Source organism: Trachinotus anak, unplaced genomic scaffold (assembly GCF_046630095.1).
Source record: "Trachinotus anak isolate AG129_WGS33_773 ecotype Australia unplaced genomic scaffold, CSIRO_AGI_Tana_v1 ptg000012l, whole genome shotgun sequence".
Classification (NCBI taxonomy): Eukaryota; Metazoa; Chordata; class Actinopteri; order Carangiformes; family Carangidae; genus Trachinotus; species Trachinotus anak.
The window spans coordinates 19,049,054-19,069,254 of NW_027273863.1; the positions used below are offsets into that span (position 1 = coordinate 19,049,054).

At 40.5% G+C, this 20,201-nt stretch overlaps 1 protein-coding gene across 1 annotated transcript; it reads right to left on the reverse strand.

The window, feature by feature from the left end:
- Positions 1–3,011: 3,011 nt before the first annotated feature.
- mfsd14a2 (major facilitator superfamily domain containing 14A2) lies at positions 3,012–19,842 on the reverse strand. Its single transcript, XM_071490232.1, has 12 exons — positions 19,594–19,842; positions 16,101–16,196; positions 13,507–13,569; positions 12,406–12,533; positions 11,839–11,953; positions 11,350–11,568; positions 10,642–10,755; positions 9,003–9,074; positions 8,729–8,841; positions 7,051–7,148; positions 6,657–6,814; positions 3,012–6,550 (listed from the first exon to the last, which is right to left on the reverse strand). Exons 1-12 carry the CDS (start codon positions 19,675–19,677, stop codon positions 6,338–6,340), a joined length of 1,473 nt encoding a protein of 490 aa, XP_071346333.1. The 5' UTR covers positions 19,678–19,842; the 3' UTR covers positions 3,012–6,337.
- Between the last annotated feature and the right edge of the window lie 359 nt (positions 19,843–20,201).

Genomic DNA, 20,201 nt, shown 5'->3' on the forward strand with positions numbered 1-20,201 from the left:
ACAAGCCGTTTCAGAAAGCTGTGGAAAACAGTAGGAAGCGATATAAAGTAGACGCAAAACCCAGCGATGTGGCACTTTAGCTGTCACTCACAGCACAGGTGTGTTAGTTTATATTGTGTCTGTCTCTGTAATGACATAAATCTGTTGGAAATGATCACCTCACCGCTGGGAGGGATTAAAGTGCTCTCTGATAAAAGCCTGAAGCTGCTCTTTTCTGCCGCTCTCTTTAATAACAACCACACATCACCATGTAACCTTTACCTTATTCCAACATGTAGGGATGTAGGCTGTTTGAAATGTGACAGCAAAAACAACAGGGTCATGGTTCAGACTGATAAGGTGGACTCACTCATTATGAACATACTGTGACATACTGGGGTTATTTTTTTCTCAGTCTACAGTATCAATAGGAGGTGTGAGAGACATCTGAGAGGTCTTCTTTTATTTATTTTTTTTTCATATTTTTTCAAAGTATGACCTTGGAGGAAAAAAGTCAGAGGTTTGGATCTAGAGATGTTGAGTCCTGATGTGTGTGAAACAGCCCGGACGCCCACACCTATCCCTGAGTTAATCATCAACCACGTGCGCAAGGAAATCATATGAGGAAACATTGGTGGTCTGCATATAGAACATGGGAAAGCAGGCGTTGTGGCAGAGGTTAGTGACAAACCAAGGTTCACACAGACCTGTTTGACTGGAAGAACAATGAGGTTCACACATGATTCATCCCAGGGCTCTTCCTCGACGCCAGCATGCTACACTTCTCCACCGCAGGAAAAGATGCTGCCGTGTGTCAGGGCTGAGTGGGACATCCACCACTGGGCCCACTTCCCCTTCCCAGTGCGTCTGCAGGGCTTGAGGTGTACTGCTCTAAAGAAAGAGTTCTTCCTGCTGCCATTTCCAGTGTTTGCAAAGACAATGCTTTAACTTTTGAGGCAGGGCTTGATGGATGCACTCCTTCTCCAAGGTTAATGGACACTCACATTTATAGTTACAGCGCTGGGGACCGTGTCTGGCCTCCCGCCAAGTCCAGGAGGCCAGTTTTCAAACATGTAAGCACTCTTCCACTCTCATGCACCTAACTGAAGCCTGGAAAGTAAATGTGCAATGACAGCGACTCTGCATCACAATACATTCCAGCAGCTCCCCAAAATAGTCACATGGCCCCTTTTCATCCCTAACACCAGCACAAATAAACGACGAGGGGGGGGGGGGGGACACTGAGGGGCTCCTGTGCTCACAATCATGCCTTGGAAGTGATCTGAGCATCTACTTTCTCTGAAGTGCTCAGTAAAGTTGCTCTTGTTAAAACATGCCCAATGCTTTGGCTTCCAGAGCTGTTAATCCTGACAAGGCCGTGTGCCTCTAATTCCCGGAAAGCTGGAACCTGCCGTTTGTTGATGTGTTGTGTAGCTACGATCACTGGAGGCGGCCAGTTAAAGCATTCCCTGCTCCTTTTTTTAGCACCGTGTGTGTTTTACAAGGAAAAAAAGTTACGTGTCAAACATGTGTCTACGAGTCCTTATGTGTCCAAAGTGTGACATAAAACAGTAGCGGGGTGGTTGTGTTGCTTACACAGTCGACTGCATTACTGAAGCCCACGTGCCAAAGTATGGACAGTAGCTGGTTATTATGGATGCTCAATAAGAGGCACCATTGTCCTGATGAATCCATCGTAACTAAATCCACCACAGTGCCCAGAGTTGTTAGAGGGCTCGTCAGTAAACAATGGGCATGGATTATGGCTAAGAGCCTTATTATTATCTCTTCTATCCCAGGTTAAGACCACATAACACCTGCTGCTCCACTTGGACACTTTTGCGTACATCATCATATTCCAGCAGAGAGAAGGAAACCCCAGTGAGGCAGTCTGCTCAAAGATTATTCTCTAAATGTAAAAGGAAATGTCCCATTATGAAGAGACAGCGCGGTGAGTCCTCACTCTTTGTCCAGGTAAACTCATCTCTCAAATGCGAGAGCAAAAGCGAAGTGAAAACACCATCAATCTCATGTAGGAGCATGTCAGCACATGCAAAGAATAAGTAATGACTGGGATGTAATGAGCTGGGGTTTATGGAAACGGTATTTTGCAAAGCTCTCCTCCTGCAAATGACACAAAGATATAAAAATGTCAAATATATCAATATGGGGGAAAAAAAAAAACAAAAACTGATTCCACAATTCAGCACCATCTACATTAAAGTCCACTTCTTTATGAAGCCAACAGAAGCAAATGCAACATATAAACCGAGTGAATGAAATCCTCGACGAGTGCATTCAAATTAAAAATATTCAAGTGACTCAGCCTCGTCAGTCGACAGGTAATGATTTTAAATGCAGCCAGTAAAGGTTTATAACCCACACTTGTGGTCAGCATTGTAATGTGGTACATGACAGTTGTGGGTGGATCAATCCCCAAAGTACTGATGCTACTAAGACCAATATCAATAGGATAGAGATTTGTTAAATTAAACAAACACATGGCTCAACACAGGAGGACCTCACCTGAAGAATAAGGGACACTCCTTTCATGACGACAGGGTACATATTTAAGATAGGGAGGACAGAAACTAAAATCAATGCTTGTTAAACTAACATACTTTTCAAGACCTGGACAGATTTTTCTGCTGCCTCCATATGGTTTTAATAAAAAAAGGCTCAGACCACAGAGAGTAAATGAGCTTAGGTCTGTGCATTAATAACAGCTGAGTACATAGTATACAGTGTGTAGGTGGAGGAAAGCATTAGAGCCACAACACAACTCTGAACGGCAGGATTACACAAAAAAAAAGTTACCAACAAAATTAGAGCATTAAACTGGAAGTCTGCTGCAGTGAACAGTAAGTAAAAGCTAAAAAGAATACAGTTTATAATGGGATCTAGTGGGATTTAGCAGCCATTAGATTTAGGATCCTCATTTTAACACAGCTGAGACACACCCTGATCCCTCAGGCAGCTTTGGCACAAACTTGTGGTGCACTCCCCAAAACCCACAGATGCAAACGCAAACATTTCATTGTACAATAAACCTTTAATAAATAGTTTGTCATTAGTTTCCCATATTTACATAATAACCACCATTTACTTATGTTGCCATATTCGTTTCTTGGCTAAATTTAGGCACACAGAGAGGGGGTTCAGGCCACAAACCACATACTAAAAACAGGAGTGGCTAGCAGGTCAGTCTTGAGAAATATATAATAATAATTGCACCATACAACCAAATAGACCAAGAGGTGGCCATCTCCTTGAGCAATAAATATATACATTTACTGTACGTACAGGTGATTTTTGTACAATTACAGTCATCTGCGTGTAAGCTGTATGAGTGCACGTGGGGCTGGTGCAGAATCTTACCAATTTATGCAGGATCTGAATTTTTTGTGTTGGTCCAATAAAGATAAATTTAAAAAAAAAAAGTGATATTCTGAGATTAAATCAACAGTTACAGCCTCCTGTTAAGTAACAACCCCCCTGAAATAATAAAAACAAGATGACGGGTGAGTCAAAATGTTGAGGGTATAGTGTGGTTAACATGTACAGCTTGGCTTTATGAACATTCAGCAACTCTGAGCTTATTAAATGTAACTAACCACGGTGAAATGCTTGTTATTAAATGAAGACCAAGATTGAAAACAACAAGAAGGACATTCGATAATTTTACCATCTAGTCACAATGTTGGAAAAGATTCCTAAAAATGACTGGATGAGGTTTTAAAAGTATAAAAAAAAGAACATTAAAACTTAAATTTTCAGTCAAAGAAATTAAGACAAGAGAAAACAAAAACAACAACAAAAAAAAAATCCAAATCACTCGAGCACACTTACACGCACACAGTATGAAAAAGCAAACCAAAAAAAAAAAAAATTTGGCACAAAATATATGACGCACATTTCACTTCAGAAAGATGTTAAACAGCATGAAACCCACCGTTAGCTACTAGTCCATATCAGGTTGTAATTTGGTTATTTAAATGCACTTGAGACATTTATAAATTAACTGTTCAAAACTGTGACAGGAATAATTCACCAGCTGTTAACACAGTATTTGAACAAAGGGAACACAGTGTCACTGATGCGAAGCACCAAAAAAAACAAACAAACAACAACAAAAAAAAAAACAAAAAAAACACAGGCGCAGCCAAGACCATCCAGCTACAGAGCTGCAGTTCATGTTCAACCTGCGCCACCTGCTGGCAAGAAAAGTAACAGCAGCAGTTTACACCTGCGGCTACAGACGTACTGACGACCATCTACTGACAAAGAATAAATAAAAAACCACTTGATGCAAACTATCACACACCCAATGTCAAAGACAATTGTTTTCACGTTTTGCTAGAATCTTTTATATCATATTCACTGATGACTACTACAGAGTTCACAGTGCTCCAAGTGTCATGTAAACTCTGACCTCTTACTGTCTCTACTACGACAAAAATTGCTGTTTGTTTTATTCTATTTTGTTTGAATGGTTCTTTTACTTTTTTAAAACTTTTTTTTTTAAATTTTATTTTGTTTTTCGTGTGATTTTATTTTAAGAGTTTCTATTTTCTATGTTTTGGTAATCATCACTGGTCGATTAGGAAGGGAGCACTGTTATTTCCATGTTTGTGTTGATGAATTAACTGAACCATGTGTTTAAAACAGAAAGAAATTCTGCAGCTGTAACATCTGCTAAAATTTACGCAGCTTTTCCTTTCCTTGCCAGTGGTGGGCGACTAGCAACAAACTGCTGCTACTTTCTGTCCTATGGGTGGAGCAGGTTGGCAAGTATACAGCAGGTCTGACAGTGACCGAACAGCTCGCCCTTGTGTGAGAATCTGCAGCCTGCTAAATGTGAGTTTGTGAGATGCACAAGCCAGTCCCATGAGGTGCTTCACGTCTAAAATTTCTACCATCTGTCTTTAGTTATTGTTTGAGATTGAGAGTCTTGTGCCTTGGAATGACTGTTTGTATGGCATCTTAAATGTCAGGGATTACATGGAACTGTTTTATAGTTACCCAGGTTGAAATCTTTATCCACATTACATCACACTTAACCTTTGAAATTTCCACTGCAGCAGCATCACTGATATTTTGTTTAACCTAATGATATCAATTCACTCTCCTTATTAACAGTCAGTGCCAACACTGACATGCTGATAGCAACGCTCTAGCTCCAAATGGTCCAGAGGCTTTTAAAATGAAACCATGGTTCTGTAAGCCTTAACCCTGTTGATGATAAATGTCAGCAAACTAAGTGACAGGAAGGACATGAAAACAAAGGAATAGAAAGTGTGTAACTGCTCCGATGGGAGCGATAGCGTAAGATTACAGAGCCTTCTCAGACCTCGGTCTTCATACAGGTTACGTAATGTCTATATATATATATATTTTATCTTAAGTCACTTCAAGGCAACATTTGTTTCTTGAATAAAAACTTGAAGCACAACTAGCCTTCAGTTTGAACAGAGAAAAAATATACAACCCAAACTGTACTACTAATCTAGAGAATGGCAAGTAAACATTGAAAAACTGTTTCAGCTAATAAAGTGGTCTCGGTTTCACACTTCTCTCTGTAAGAAGTGTGACATTTAAACAAAATGTGGTCTTACGAAGCTTTTCATATGTGAACTGGTTGACCCATCCTGACTTGAGATTAGGCAGCGCCTCTCCAACACTGGTCTGCAGAGACTCCTCTCACAGGTTTACAGTTGCTGTGCTTCCCTGCTGTGCACACAGAGGAAAAACTGTGTTCCCTTCTTGGATGCTTAAACAGAGCTGTAGCCGCGTCAGAACAGAAGTTAATGTGTGAAAGACCATTAGACAAGTGCTCAACTAACTGTTTGTTACTCTTTCATTGGACAAACAGACAAAGTTGCCACTTCACTGGCTACAGAGGAATATGAATAATCACACAGGGATTTAGTAACATTTGAAATATACCCCACTCACACTCTAAACCAAATCACTTCGGTTCTGTTTTGCACCAGGAAGGGGGGGCAACTGCTGTACGCTCCACTCTCTTACTGCTTTATAGAAACCAAGGATTAGAGTCCAGCTCAGCCAAGTGACACACACCTTTCCACGGCAGCCCAAAAAATACTCACACTCTCTTCATACAAGGTCTTTAGAGAGTCCTCACAATTGCCTGCTTTTAAAAAAGAAGAAGGGCTGCTAAGGAACGACTGCCCACTTTTGTGCTGTGGACACAAACACACAGACACAAAGACCTCTTCACGGCAGTCTGACGGGTGCCTGAGGTGCAAGTGTGTCCATGTGGTAAAATGTGTGGGTCTGTCCATGTGTGCAGGGGTTTTGGGGTGGAGTGAGGGCATCTGCCCCCCCTTAGCTGAGGTTATACACTGCTGTCCTCCAGCAGAGGCTCCTTGCCCTCTGCCCCACTACCCTGGGGACTGTGGGAGTGACTCTGTGCCCCGTTGCTGTGCTTCTTGTAGGCACCAGGCCTCATGCCGGGCCCCGTGTGCTCCGGGATAAACAGGGCAACCAGCAGAGACAGCAGCACTGAGCATGCACCAAACAGGAAGGGAGGACCTGGGATGATGGCACTCTGAAGAGGGGACAAGAAATATTCAGTTAAAGTACGGCTACCATATGTGCAACATATTCGCTGTATTGTACAAATGACTTCAATGCCATTTTTCATTTATGTTCACCTCGTCAGTGGGGTTGACCATGTTGGATTTGGCCCCTTTCTCAGAGCCGTCTGTGTCACTCAGCTCCACGTGGAACAAGTAGAAGACAAAACCATAAAGAGCGGGGCCCAAACCGTTACAGAGGCCCCGAATTCCTGTAATCATCCCCTGGACAACACCTACAGACAGACAGACAGACACAACCATGAACACGGTCAGGAAAATCTCTAATAGGTGCCACATTTTATTGTTTAGTCTGGATGAAAATTACTGTTACGTACGCGAACAGTCTGGCTGGTCGGGGGTTGAACCAGGGACTCGGCTGCTCAGAGCATTTGCGCCCACATAGCACGTGCCCTAATTAGGTCCCCCATTGGGCTATTGGGTTGCTTATAGGCCTATGTTTGAAACTCACCTTGTTGGTCTGGGTCTGCATTACGGGACACTATTGCGCTGATGGCAGGGAAAGTGATGCTGGACATGGCTGCGACGGCTCCAGCTGCCCACATCATCCTACAACCGACAACACACATTTGTTAAGGATACAAACAAAATTCTATTTAACCTTTCAAAAATTGGATTTATACATGTCCTTGAAGGTGAGCTAAAGTTTGTTTAGCCTATTATGGTTAAAGCCTTAACATTCAAAATAAACAATATGAATAAATATTAAGCAGTGACCGAGCTTCCAAAGTCTAAAATGTCAAATGTCAAATCTAATGTTAGATTAAAATGTACTTTCTATTTCATTTCGTAGAAGAAAACGTTTTTTTTTCACCCCCTTTTGTGAACATGGAAAGGATTCTCAGCTTAATATCTGATGTGGCGAACTTGACCTTTGTTTAATCTAATTTCAAGGGTATTGACCACAGGAGAGAGGAGCAATAAGAAGATGTTTTGTTGCTGTGAATGTTTTTGTTCAGAATCAATAGATATTATGGCTGCTCTGCCCTTGCCCTCCTGGCCAAAACAACAACAACAACAGAAACTGATGAAGCTGTTACCTTCTCACTTTAGGAGAAATGAAACTGATAATGTGACCTGTGTCAGTGGGTGGTGGGTGTTTGGTAAAAGCATCTTTATTCATATTATAGGGTTTAAGTGAGTGGACAGACAAATACATTTGATGTACTACTACCTTTTAATTATAATAATCAATAATTTCTGAAAGCTCCAACATTATATCGATGCCTTTAAAGAGTCTTAGTTATCAGATTACAGTGTCACCACCTGTCTGTTGACTGTTCCATGACGCTGGCTATGGCTGTGCTGCCCTCTAGTGGTTTCTCAGGGGATTACAACAACAACAGTGAACAAAGGCAATGAATTCTAGTGGAAAACAGCACTGAAATACAGTGTTTTAATTAATTTAAATCAAATCCAATTGCAAAACAAAAAAACAAAAAAGGAAGATGGTTAAGTTCTGTGTGGATTGTATTGATTCGAATTATTTATAGATTGTACTTACAACTTGTAGATTTGACTTATCGGATCCTGCTCGAGGGTCTTTGCAAATTATTTGAATAAAAAAATTAAATGCAAGATATTTTGTGATTCTTTCGGATAAAACTGTATAATGAAGAAACATAGGAATACACAAGTTAAATGTGTGTCTATCTGACTTGAGTTGAATGAATCACCACAAACTGATTTTCAGATATCATGACCAGACCTGTGGTTTTGCACCGTGCTGCAGGAAATGCTTTTATACATGTGACAAACTTCCTTCCTTGCTTACCTAGAATTATATTTGCTGTACATTTCCCTGTAGCTATACTGGCTTTTGTGAAGCTGGCTCAAACTATTGAGTCTGAGCTCATAAGTAACCAGTGATGGAGATGGAAGCGTAAAAGGTCCAAACATTATTTTCAGGAATCAAAACCCAAATTTCTTAATGAATCAATGACTCTTTAAAAAAAAAAAAAAAAACAAACAAAAAAAAAAACTGTTCTAATTCAAAACTGCTCCTATGTCACACAATCTTCCATCGGTGGAGTCCCAGTTGTTTTAAATAAATGTAATGGAAAGGGGTGTGTATGTGTGTGTGTGTGTGTGTGTGTGTGTGTGTGTGTGTGTGTGTGTGTGTTACTGACCAGGGCTGAGACCCGAAGCCGTACCAAGCCAGCTGGAGGATCTGGAACCCGAGGCCAAGCAGGATTGTGTTCTTATTTCCTATTGAACGCATCAGGATCCCCAACACCACCGTCTAAAGACACACAGCACACAGGTTATACAAGGCAGCCCTATAGGAGGCAGCGAGTAATACAGCAGTTTTGATTATTTCGAGTCTTGACTCCAAGAATCCAAACACGAGGAGAGGATGGTTCAGTATTACAAAGTCTACAACAGGAGTATTTTTTACAGTACCTGAGCTAGTATTGACAGGATCCCCACTACAGCGATAAAGGCAGCCACTGTCTCTGATGAAAAGCCTATGACCTGAGGGCGAGACGGTTAAGAAAACACAGGTTAGGACACGACTGTTCACCTAAAGACAAGCACAGAAACCAAAAGCATTTAACATTTTTCGCTCTCTTAAGAAACCAGACAACACAATGGAAGAGGGGGGTTTGTTTGTGGTCTTTTACAAACACCTGTTTAATACTGCATCCTGGAACAACAAAAACTGGCTCTCTTTTCCCGCCCCTTGGTTTCTTTGGTGTATGTGGGTCAAGTATGCTGCCCTTTATTTACAGGCAACAATAATAGGGCAGTTAGTGCGCAGTGTTAATGTAGTTATGACAGAGAGACACAGATATATGAGAAAACAATCTTGCCACACAGAGGACATGAGGGTGTGGTGTGTAATGTTAGCCCCTACACTCCAGAGCTTTGTTATCTTTTTCAAAATGGTAGACCTGTCTGTCTGTCTGTCTGTCTGTGTCTGTGTGTGTTAGAGACCGGTTTATCTTACATTGTTTACACAAAGTTAACTAAAAAGCATCTTGCGATGGGTTCACACCAGCAGCCACACCTGTCAACATATTGACACTCTGACCCATGAGTACTCAGCACTCAGGGGTGGACCACACCCATCTTCATTTTGATCTCAACTACATACTTCTAAAGTTTTGGAACGTATATTGCAGGTTAAGACGCTATCACGTGGAAAAAAATCTGTCCACGGACATATAAACACCTGCCAAAGTACTCAGAACTCCCCCTGTGCTAGTTCCCACTACAGTGGGTGTCTCCAGGACCTGTTGCAGCTGGTACACTCCTCAGTTGGAGCGGTTTAGAAAAAGGGGGCAATCATACCTTGTCAGTCTTTCTCAGAGCTGCCAGCTGCCTCCAGATGCTACCAGTCTATATATAAACAGGAACCTGAGGCTTCTTCTTCCATTTCTGGCTACTTGCGTTTTCAAATGCGCTGGTTTTCCTGTGGTTGCATTTTGCTGAGACACTTAATGAATTTGCTCTACTTATTCACGTACTGAGACAGGCTGCTCAGCAAACCTGCTCAACCAATCTTAAAGCAATGTAGGTGAAAGTGTCTGCTCGGCATATTTCCCCAGCTGTACGAAGATTATTCTCTGAGCTTTCAGGTAGCAACTTCTGTCTTTTATTTGCAACACAAATGGCAAAAGTATACAACAGTCACATATTAATCCCAAATTATACTGTCCTCCTTAAGCAACCACACCTTCACCTACAAAGTGATATTCTAGATTTCAACTAGAGACCATGTGGTGAAGGGATCACAACCGCCGCAACGCCCGTTATGTTGATGCTCTAATGTTGACATTCTGACTAATGACTACACAGTAGTTGTTACTACATTACACGAGAACACATGGGTTGGATTACACTTATCTTACACACACACACACACACACACAATACCAGCCCCACTGTCACAGCTATCACACATCTTTATCCATTTTACATTCCACCACCATCTAATACCACAGATATGTGGTAGCAAGTTTACATGACATGTCTAAACAATGTTTGCGTGTGCAATCCAGTCATTTTTGTGAGCTTTCTGGCAGGAGAACCGTGTTACCTGTTTGAGATAGAGGAAGAAGCTGGAGTACTGGCCGGCCTCGGGGAGGTAGGAGAGAAACACTGTGATACAGATGAGGAGCACCGTGGAGTCCTGGCCCACTTTACGCAGAGACTGGACGAGAGAACAGCAACAACAGTTTAACTTGTGGCAAGAAATGAAAACATGAACAATATCAGTGTCGTTTTTGATATGCTGACTTTGCCATGTTTCCAAAGCTATAATCATAATGAATATTTTCACTGTTAAAATCATGAAGTCAAGTATGCAAATTAAAGCTTTGATCTGCATGTACTCTATACTATATTTGTGTCAATATATCTTTGAACAACAAGGGTTGCACAAATATGAACTCTGGACCAAAGTATAGGTTCACAGTTTTTTTTCCAGCTCATATCTACACACTGACTGACTAGTTCCTTTTCTTTATAGAGACCCAAGTCACCCCTAAAGCTACAACATTACTCTCTTATTAATATCAACCCATTGTAAATAATAATCTAGTTGTGCATCATTGTGTTGCTATGACGGTATTAATAACTAACTAAATGAAAGACATGTGCCTTGCACATCATTTGCAGCACCATTAAGTGTGTTCCCATCTGTAATCTGTAATCAAACTGCTGTTTAGTTGGACGTAACCTGTGCATAGTACTGGGTCATAACTGATGAAAAACGATCAATAAAGATTATTGTGTTTTTACTCACAGCGAAGGGGTCTGCCTGTTCCCAGGAGATCGGTGCTCCCCACGATGCCGGCCTCATCTTCTCCGGCAGCGACTCTGGCACAGCCACGAGGATGAAGCAGATGTCGAGCAGGGCGATGGCCGTGGCCAGGATCACCACTAAGGTGTCACCGTAGGCCACAGACAGGTAGGCTCCAATGGCCGGGCTGGTAACCAGGCTGGCTGCAAAGGTAGCTGATACCTGTGGGGGTGGGGTGAAGCAGAGCTGAGGTGAACAAAACATTAAGTGGTCAATGTTTCCTTTCATGGAGTTTTTTTTTTTTTTTTTTAATCAGCTCTTCTGGCCTCCATTGTGATGCTGCTTTTATTAATCTGACTATTGTTTACTTGGTCAAGGTCTTTGTTGAAAAGTATTACAAACACTGTCATGATCATTCTGGTAATGTTCAAAAAGTTTATGCACATATTCAACAGGGCTGTGATGATCGGTTTTGGTCAACCATCTCCTTACCAAACCGTACGCTGTGCTCCTCTCATGCTCCTGTGTGATGTCGGCCACATAGGCAAAGATCACGGAGAAAGTTACGGCAAAGACGCCGGACATAGAGATGACTGCAAAATACCACCTGAAAGAAAAAAAGACTTTGGCTTTCAGCACAAACAAACTATGGCTGAGTTTGGTTAAAGTTTCGAAAATCAAGTTGTCAAATAACCAATATAATTTGATTTCAATTGTAACATTGTTTGCATGTAAACTGATTCTATTAGAAGCAGGGGAACCCATCAACACACTTAGCTCTGGTACAAAAATTGAATTTTTTGACACGAGGGATTATAATCATGTTTTATTTGATTTTGTAACCTTTTCACAGACTATTTCATAAAGGTAAACTCATGATCTGTTGTTGATACTACAGAAGGACGTCCTATGGCATCCCTTTTACAGTCAAAAGTATGTTTAAATACTCCTTTATGTATTTGCATTTATTCATTCATTATGCACCACATAATAACCAAAACCCCAAAAAACAATAAAAAAAAAAACTGTGAGAAGTTTAACTTCATCTTTTGCACTCACCATGGGCTGATCTTCATCAGCGGAATGGGTGCACAAGTGAAGAAGACCGTTAGCAGCAGGAAAGACTTGCGTCCCCATACATCTGACAACGCTCCAATCAGTGGAGCACTCAGAAATGATAACAGGCCCTAGAAGAGATGTAGGGAGAGATAAGAATAAGAAAAATGTTTCAGAAAAGAGAGCAGAGAGCTGTAAATCGATAGTTTGAGTGAAATTTCCACTCAAAGGTCCACAGGGACTGTGATTCAAGTACACACACTGTGTCAACACTAGTGATGTGTGTCATTATTCGACCGAATGATTCAATGTTGCTACCCTTGCTAGTCGGCAGAAATACTACACTCCCCACACTAATGTTGGGAATGTTGGGAATTCAGAGCATTTCCTATTTGTTTCAGAGAAGTTATTTCTTGATCACAAAAAAGAAGTTGGTTGTGTTGATATCACAACAGTTGTGATCCCAAAAAACTAGGAAATCTAAAATAATTACAGGATGACCTCTCCCAACTATCTTTAGACACACTCCCTCCTCCCTGAATAACTACTGTTCAGGTGCACTTGACCCTGGAAAGGTGCTTCAGCTGAGCTATTGTGTGGCCAGCTGGGGGACCTGCTATGGTTACTGGAAAGCTTGTAGGTGTCAACCAGGGCGTTTCTGAAGATAAACACACATGCTCAGCAAATCTTCCACGGGCAAATAAAAGAAAGACAAACTCGCAGTCCTGAGGAGGGATGTTAACTGACATTCCTTAAAACTGCTGGTGTGCCTTACTGTGTGACTAGATACATTTAATATTTAATTAATCTAAAGAAACTGCCCAAACGTATAATGAAAACAAAATATATTATTCTGTATTTATTCCTTGTAATACTACTATACAGTGCAAAAAAAATGTTGCCCCAGCGAGCAGTTTAAGTGACTGTGTTTTAAACAGCACAGCAGTGAAATATATTGTTTGCTATTACGGTGCTGTAGGTAACAGGAATAGAGATAACTTAACATGTAAGAGTGACTGTGTTCTGGCAATTTGCATATGTTACCTGTCATGAGACAGAATATTGAACCTAGTTTTCCAGTTTGTGTATACGGTTGTCTCTTACCTTGACACCATGAATAAGCCCATTCATCAGGAATGTGTGTTGGGGGAATGTTTGGTGTAATACCTGGAGAGCAAACACAGATAAGACCAGATGAAACCACTCATCCGAACAGTTTGTATCATGTTTCTAATAGAGAAATAAACTAATGAGACTACACTGAACAAAAATCCACTATTTTAACAAATGACAGAGTTAAAATTAAGAAATAAACCAATAAAGTAATCATTAGGTCTATGGCAGGAAACTAGACACTGCAACTGTTCACCGTGATGGAAAAATAGGAATATTGTGCATATTAAATACAAATATTTTCACAGGGCTTTGACCCACATGTTGAGAACCATTAAACTAAGTTACATGCTACAGTCACTGCAGATAAACATGACTGGCACTACTCATATGAGTGATAAATCCTGTTTATTTCACACACTCTTTGGTCATAAATGTGACAAGCTATGGCCTCCCTGCATTTTATTTTTCAGTGGCCTAAGTTTGAATTTAAAACATATTTTCAGCGCAGTCAGTGTATTTCCACAGGAGCTGTGCCCCAACTGGTTTCGTGTTCTGGGGCAAAAACTGTCCATTAAAAGCGTCTATACTTGTAACAGTAAGACGTTGCGTTAGGAAGCAGAGGCTGCACATTTGGTGTTGTTTCGTTAACACCTGACAGGTCAAGTTAGCTCAAATAACTTTTCAGAGCTGATTAAGTGGCCAGTTTTGGTCTGTACCAAGTGGCGTCATGGTTACAGGCGTCATTCATGGTTATCGTCAGACTGGATGATTGAGTACTTGTATTCACCATTTGTTCCACTCTGTTTTGTTGAGGGTGAACATTTACTCTTTTAGTAAATGCTATTGTGAAACAGAGTGTAGCAACAGAGACTAGACAGGTTTATGGCTTCACTCAACCCTGATATTACGTCCTGGCTACCACAAATCTTTCTTGAATCTGTTGTGTTCTAACATCATGTTACAAAGTCTGACTTTTAGTAACATATGTTGCTGATTTGTAGATTAAAAACTGTTTTGTAGGGACAATGCTATGTTATCATTCAAGTTTTCATTGCAGACAATTAACTACATAAGTCTCACATATCTCATCAAGGATACACAACCCTCTAAATTTTTCTTTCTAAATTGCAGAAAATGTTCGGATACAGATTTACATCAAAAATAATAAAGAGTAACAGGGGGGATTTTGAATGTTTTTATAACAAACATGTTTTATAACAAACACAGCTGGTGTTCCACAATATAAACACCTGTATTTCAGGATATACACAGTCAGACACATAACTTTATTTTCATGGAAATGATCAGAGGAGGCAGGTTGTTTAGATGGTTAAAAAAAAAATCCAGTGGATGTTTGGTTCAAAGTCCAGTTCATAACGTCAGAGCGCAGTAAACATTGTGTATAAGTGTCACTGACACTGGTGTGGGGACATGAAGTCTTAGTTTAATTTAGGACATGTGGAGCTTGACTGAGACTGAACAACAGGATCTGGTTATTGTTGAGGGGTACACAGGGAAAGCTCATGGCATGGCTAAGAATCCCCTCTGTTCCTCTGGGAGTCAGTTACCCAACACACACAGACTGTGAATGCTCAGTGAAGACTGTTGCTGCTGGATACTAATGAAGCAGTGCGCTCATTGGGAGCAGTGAAGCAGTCCCTCTCATTTTCAGGCGCTGTCTGATTAGTCCAAAATGCAAATCCTGCCTCCGCCCAGGGATCTTGAGGGCAACAAACCCCCAGTAATTAATGCTTAACAGTTACACACACAACCACCTCTTCAAACAAGAGACTGCTGGAAAGTATGCCTTGCATAAGCCTGTCTGGTTCACATCATGTGGCTCACAGATGTTTGCTCATCATTTGTTTGAGATACCAGTTTCTACACCAAGTAATTTATGTTGGAGGAGCAATGTGCGTAGATAAAAGAAACTGGACAGTAATTCAATAAGTGCCGAGTTTGACAAAAAAATTAAAAAAGCTAATGTCAGAAAAGGGAAAACTATTTGTATACAATCCCTGCTGGTATGAAATTAAGCACATCATCAATATGAGTCATCTTTCTGATGGTAACATTTCTAAAAAAAAAAACAGTCACATTTTGGACTGACAATCCTTTAAATAATGCTGTTTGAGTTGCCTGTAGTAAAATACTTGAAGCGCACCACTCTGCAGTGCACTGAGGTGAATGTGTGGCGTGGTTTGCCTGGCATCTGTGCTGTGGCTTGACAACACAAACCAGTGACCCCCTGATAAGCCTTTTCAACAAAGAACTGGTGCTCAGACAATACAACTGTTTGATGCCCTTTTCATATTTCTCAGTCCATTAGCGCCTGCCCAAAACATCTGCCAACGCACACGAACAAAAAAACAAAACAGCTTCACCCAGGGCCTCGCTCATTTGATTAGGGATTCAATTATTCATGGACACTGATGGGCCTTGTGTGATTCCAGTCAATGGGACATGCCAGTCTTTGGCAAGGTTTGCAGGGAAGAGGTGTAGGCGTATGAATATACTACAAACTGTTATGTCAGTTTACATAACAGCATGTCAACGTGACGAGTGGGTGTAGCTGGACCTACCGTGAGCATCGGAGTGGTGAGGAGACCCCATGCAAAAAACTCCAGGAAGATGACCACCACAGCATGGTAAACACTGGGCTCACCAATTCCCTGAGGCTGGATGGAGACAGAGACAGACACACAAATAGAAAGGTGTTTAGCCGACCAGCAGCAAAACAACATCTCAACATGCGTCAAAGTGCCTGTTAGTGATAATACATTAACAGATTGAACCTTAAACTGGAATCTATTTTAGGACAGCATTCACCTAATGATACTGTGCATCACCTGATCCTGTGGGACAGCCCGAAGTTGGGTAAGAGCGTATCAAGAGGATGTGAAACTTACTTTTTTACTCTGCAATAAGGGAAATACTGATTAACCATTACTGTACTAAAATCTGAGTTTAACACAACACCAAACAGACCTGTTTGTTATTTGTTATTACAACCATATGTATTAGTATTTCCTGCATACAGCTAGCGAAACTAGCTACATCTACAACGGTCTGTACATTTACACAAACATAAATAATGTGATCATTGCATGACAACAAACTAAGGTGAATTTATGATTATGGAATTTAGATGATTCACATAAACCCGAGTTAGTCTATTATATCAACAACAGATATTTTATCTTATATAAAATTATATAATTTTTCTATTTGAATTACTGAATACATTTGAGATGCAAGCTAAAATTCAGAGGTCTGGAACCCGGCTAGAGCAGCTTGATGGCATTGTTTTCTACACTGATACTCTTACAGAGACTCCTATCTCAAACTTTAACTGTTGTCATCAGTTTTAACAGGAAAGCTGTATCTCTGCTGCCAAAACGATACACTCATTTAAAGAATTTTTTTTGAAGCCACAAGCCACTCTGCTGATTCTCTCTCCAACACACTACTCTGTATCTTTTCTACAAAATGAGTTTTGCGCTGTAGTAAAATCGAAAGGGCAAAAATATAAAACGATTAAGCAGCATAGATGACAGGAGTAATTTGAAAGCAATGTAAGCACCACGGCTCCATTAATCCAGTCATACTTACTCTAATTACGACATTAATGTGAGGGAGACAACATGATTAAGCTGTTTACATGAAATCTGCACTATCTGTTATATTGCTTTACTCTGATTACAAACAAAATGTGTTGAGTTCAAGTAAATGACCAGAATATAAAACAAGAGAAGTTGATTAATTTCACCAAGACATTCATCTATGCATAGTACTATGTAAGTAAGTATTTTATAGTACATTTAAAACAAAACAAGTTAAAGTTTTCTTCATTAAAATCATACAGTTTAATTAAACGAGTAAAATAGCAGAATAGTCTGTGCTATACTTTACTAGGTCACTCTAAATACAGACCTATATCTATAATGAGTAAAACACAAATAGACATCATTCTCATCTCTCCTACAACCAACCCCCAAGAGAGGAAGTCACCTCACTGCGGCATTGTAAAATCTATAGAAGTCTGTATGGTGAAGAGAAAGCGTGATGGAGTGAGCGTGGATGCTGAGCAGGATCTTTGGCAGGAAACACAGCGAGGTGTGAATCGGGGAGACTATAAAGTAGGCCAGGGCTAACTTCACCGAGACACTAGCTGCTCGTTTACCCCTGCACGTGGTTTTTCCTATGTGGAGATAGTGAAAGCATCCAAGTACTGGGTATGACCGCTTAAGGTGCAAATCAGATCGACTCGGATGCTTTTGTTCCACAAGTGTATGGTCACACCATCTGCTTCATGGAAACAACAATGAATAATCTGTAACTACCTCATTGTATGAACGTTGCAACTTCCTCTCTTTTGAAATGACAGCATTTAGAGACCACATTCTAGTAATGACTTGTGAGAGTCTAAGCCTTTTCGATGCAATGGCTGGATGTGGAAAGTGAAATCTTAATGGCTGAGTGGTCAGACCTAGCTACAGTAAAGCAAATAAAAAAATCTGAACTAAGGACCTCATTGGAATAGAGCCAGGTGCAGAGGTAAGGCTGTCATAAGGGTGACAGGACCATTACTGTGTGAAAACAACAGTTTACTGTTCTGTTCATTATAATTACAACTCTGTGTGCCTTCATATGGATATCCAGCATGTTTGGCATAGCTGTCCAACTGATTACATAAGCAGCACTGCCGCCTCACTGTATTTATAACAATCCAACCATACTCACTCTTTGCCAACAGCCTAATTTGGGACAATCATCACTGACACCCTCTAAATGATCTAAGTTACAGTTCCTGATGTGATAAGTAGTTGTCAATTTGATCTGTATAACACGGAAGTTTGAAGATTCCAGTTAAGGGCATATTCTCACATCATAGGACGGTTTCATCATAGCTGTGTTACAGGTGTCAGTGAACTAGAGAAAGGTGTATAAATGTACCAGAAACAACAGGACGTGGCTGACGTTTAACCAAACACCAGCACCATCATATTCTGAACAGTCAGCATATACAGCTGTTATATTACAGTACACAGCCGATGCTGGCTTAAGCAACAGTCAGTATTCTTACTTGTTTGAGATGTTATCTTAAACGTTGTGTTTGCTCGTTTTCATCCAAACGCAATGTTTAGTTAAATATTTCACCACTCAAACAATACATTAAATCTTTTATAAATGAGATTAACTTGATCTTTCAAGGTTTATGGCTCTCTCTCTCCTTCTATACATATATCCACACGATTTACATTAATGTACCGTATATTAAATTATATAACCACCATTGTACAGTGTCTATTCTGCACATTGGATCTTTAGTCTGTATTTTTTGTATTAATTTTTTATCTTCCATTTAGTCATTGTATAGAATTTGGCCTCTAATTGTATTGTTTGATGCCTCCCTCATTGGGAAATTGCAGTGTAGCAGCAGCCACTTCACATAACTCACAAAAACAAATGAAGTACTCTATCTAAACCACAATATTGACGACGGATCGTCGCCTCACATCGTCTCTCATAAAATTAGTAGTACAAAACTAGTCTGAAACAATTTCCGATTATTGCAGCAAAGTAAAAAAAGAAAAATACCCCAATCACCGTTAAACACATATGCTAGTGAGCTAATAGTAACCTAGCCCCAGTTTGAGTGCTGCACTGTCACACGTATTTTTTAAACAAGACTTGAACAAAAGTGATGTAACGTTAACATTAACCCTTGACTTGAGTTAAATAAACTAATATTAAGGGTGGCTGGATTAGTATGGGAAGTCGGTCGATAAAGAAAAAACACAGCTAGCGGTTAGCCAAGCTGACGTGTAAACGGCCGGCTAACGCAGGCCGCTACATTAGCCGATGCCAGTTCACAGCTAGCTGTGGTAGCCACTTAGCTAGGCAGTCCCAGGTTACAGTTGGACTACCTGCCGGGGACGAACCACCAAATACCGCCTCGTACTGCTTCATTTTCCCGAAATAAACAAGGCTTCTGTCTAACTTTAGCGGCCGACAGCTAGTGTAGCTCAGTGGCAAGCTAAGTCAACGAAGATAAATAAATATTTAACTCACACTTCCTCCATCTTTTATTATAATTTTCTTTGCAAGAAGAATGCTGCGGTTCAGCCGCTTTTTCTTCTTTTTCTCCCCCGTCATTGTTAACTTATGTCCATTCTTGGTGTCAGAGGGTCATCGTTGCGCCTGTTAAAAGTAAAAATAATGTACTGATTTCGGCTACTAAGCTGATAACACCTCGGCAGTCAGCTCCAGGCAGAAGCTAGCAGCGAGCTAACTAAATGATGATTTCTCATCCCCACCTTACTTCAACCCCACTTCCTCAACCTGATATAGACCCGCCCCTCCCGTGCAATACCACTCAGCGATTGGTTGTTTTTTCGACGCGCAAACCCAAACTCCGCGTCTGATTGGTTTAGAAAAAAACGGTGCTGTTATTTAATCCTCAAATGGTAAATTGTGAACGTCACACCGCGGGTAACAAAGAGGAAATGCCTTATACGGGGAGCAGTGTACAAGATGTTCAGATACTTCCATGAAGTCAATCAACACAGTTTTTGATATATATATATATACTGTAAAATAGAACATGTCTGAAGCTTAATATTTACAATCCACGTTTAATTAATCTCCTTTTAACTTGTGGTGTAATTGGTCAGAACTTT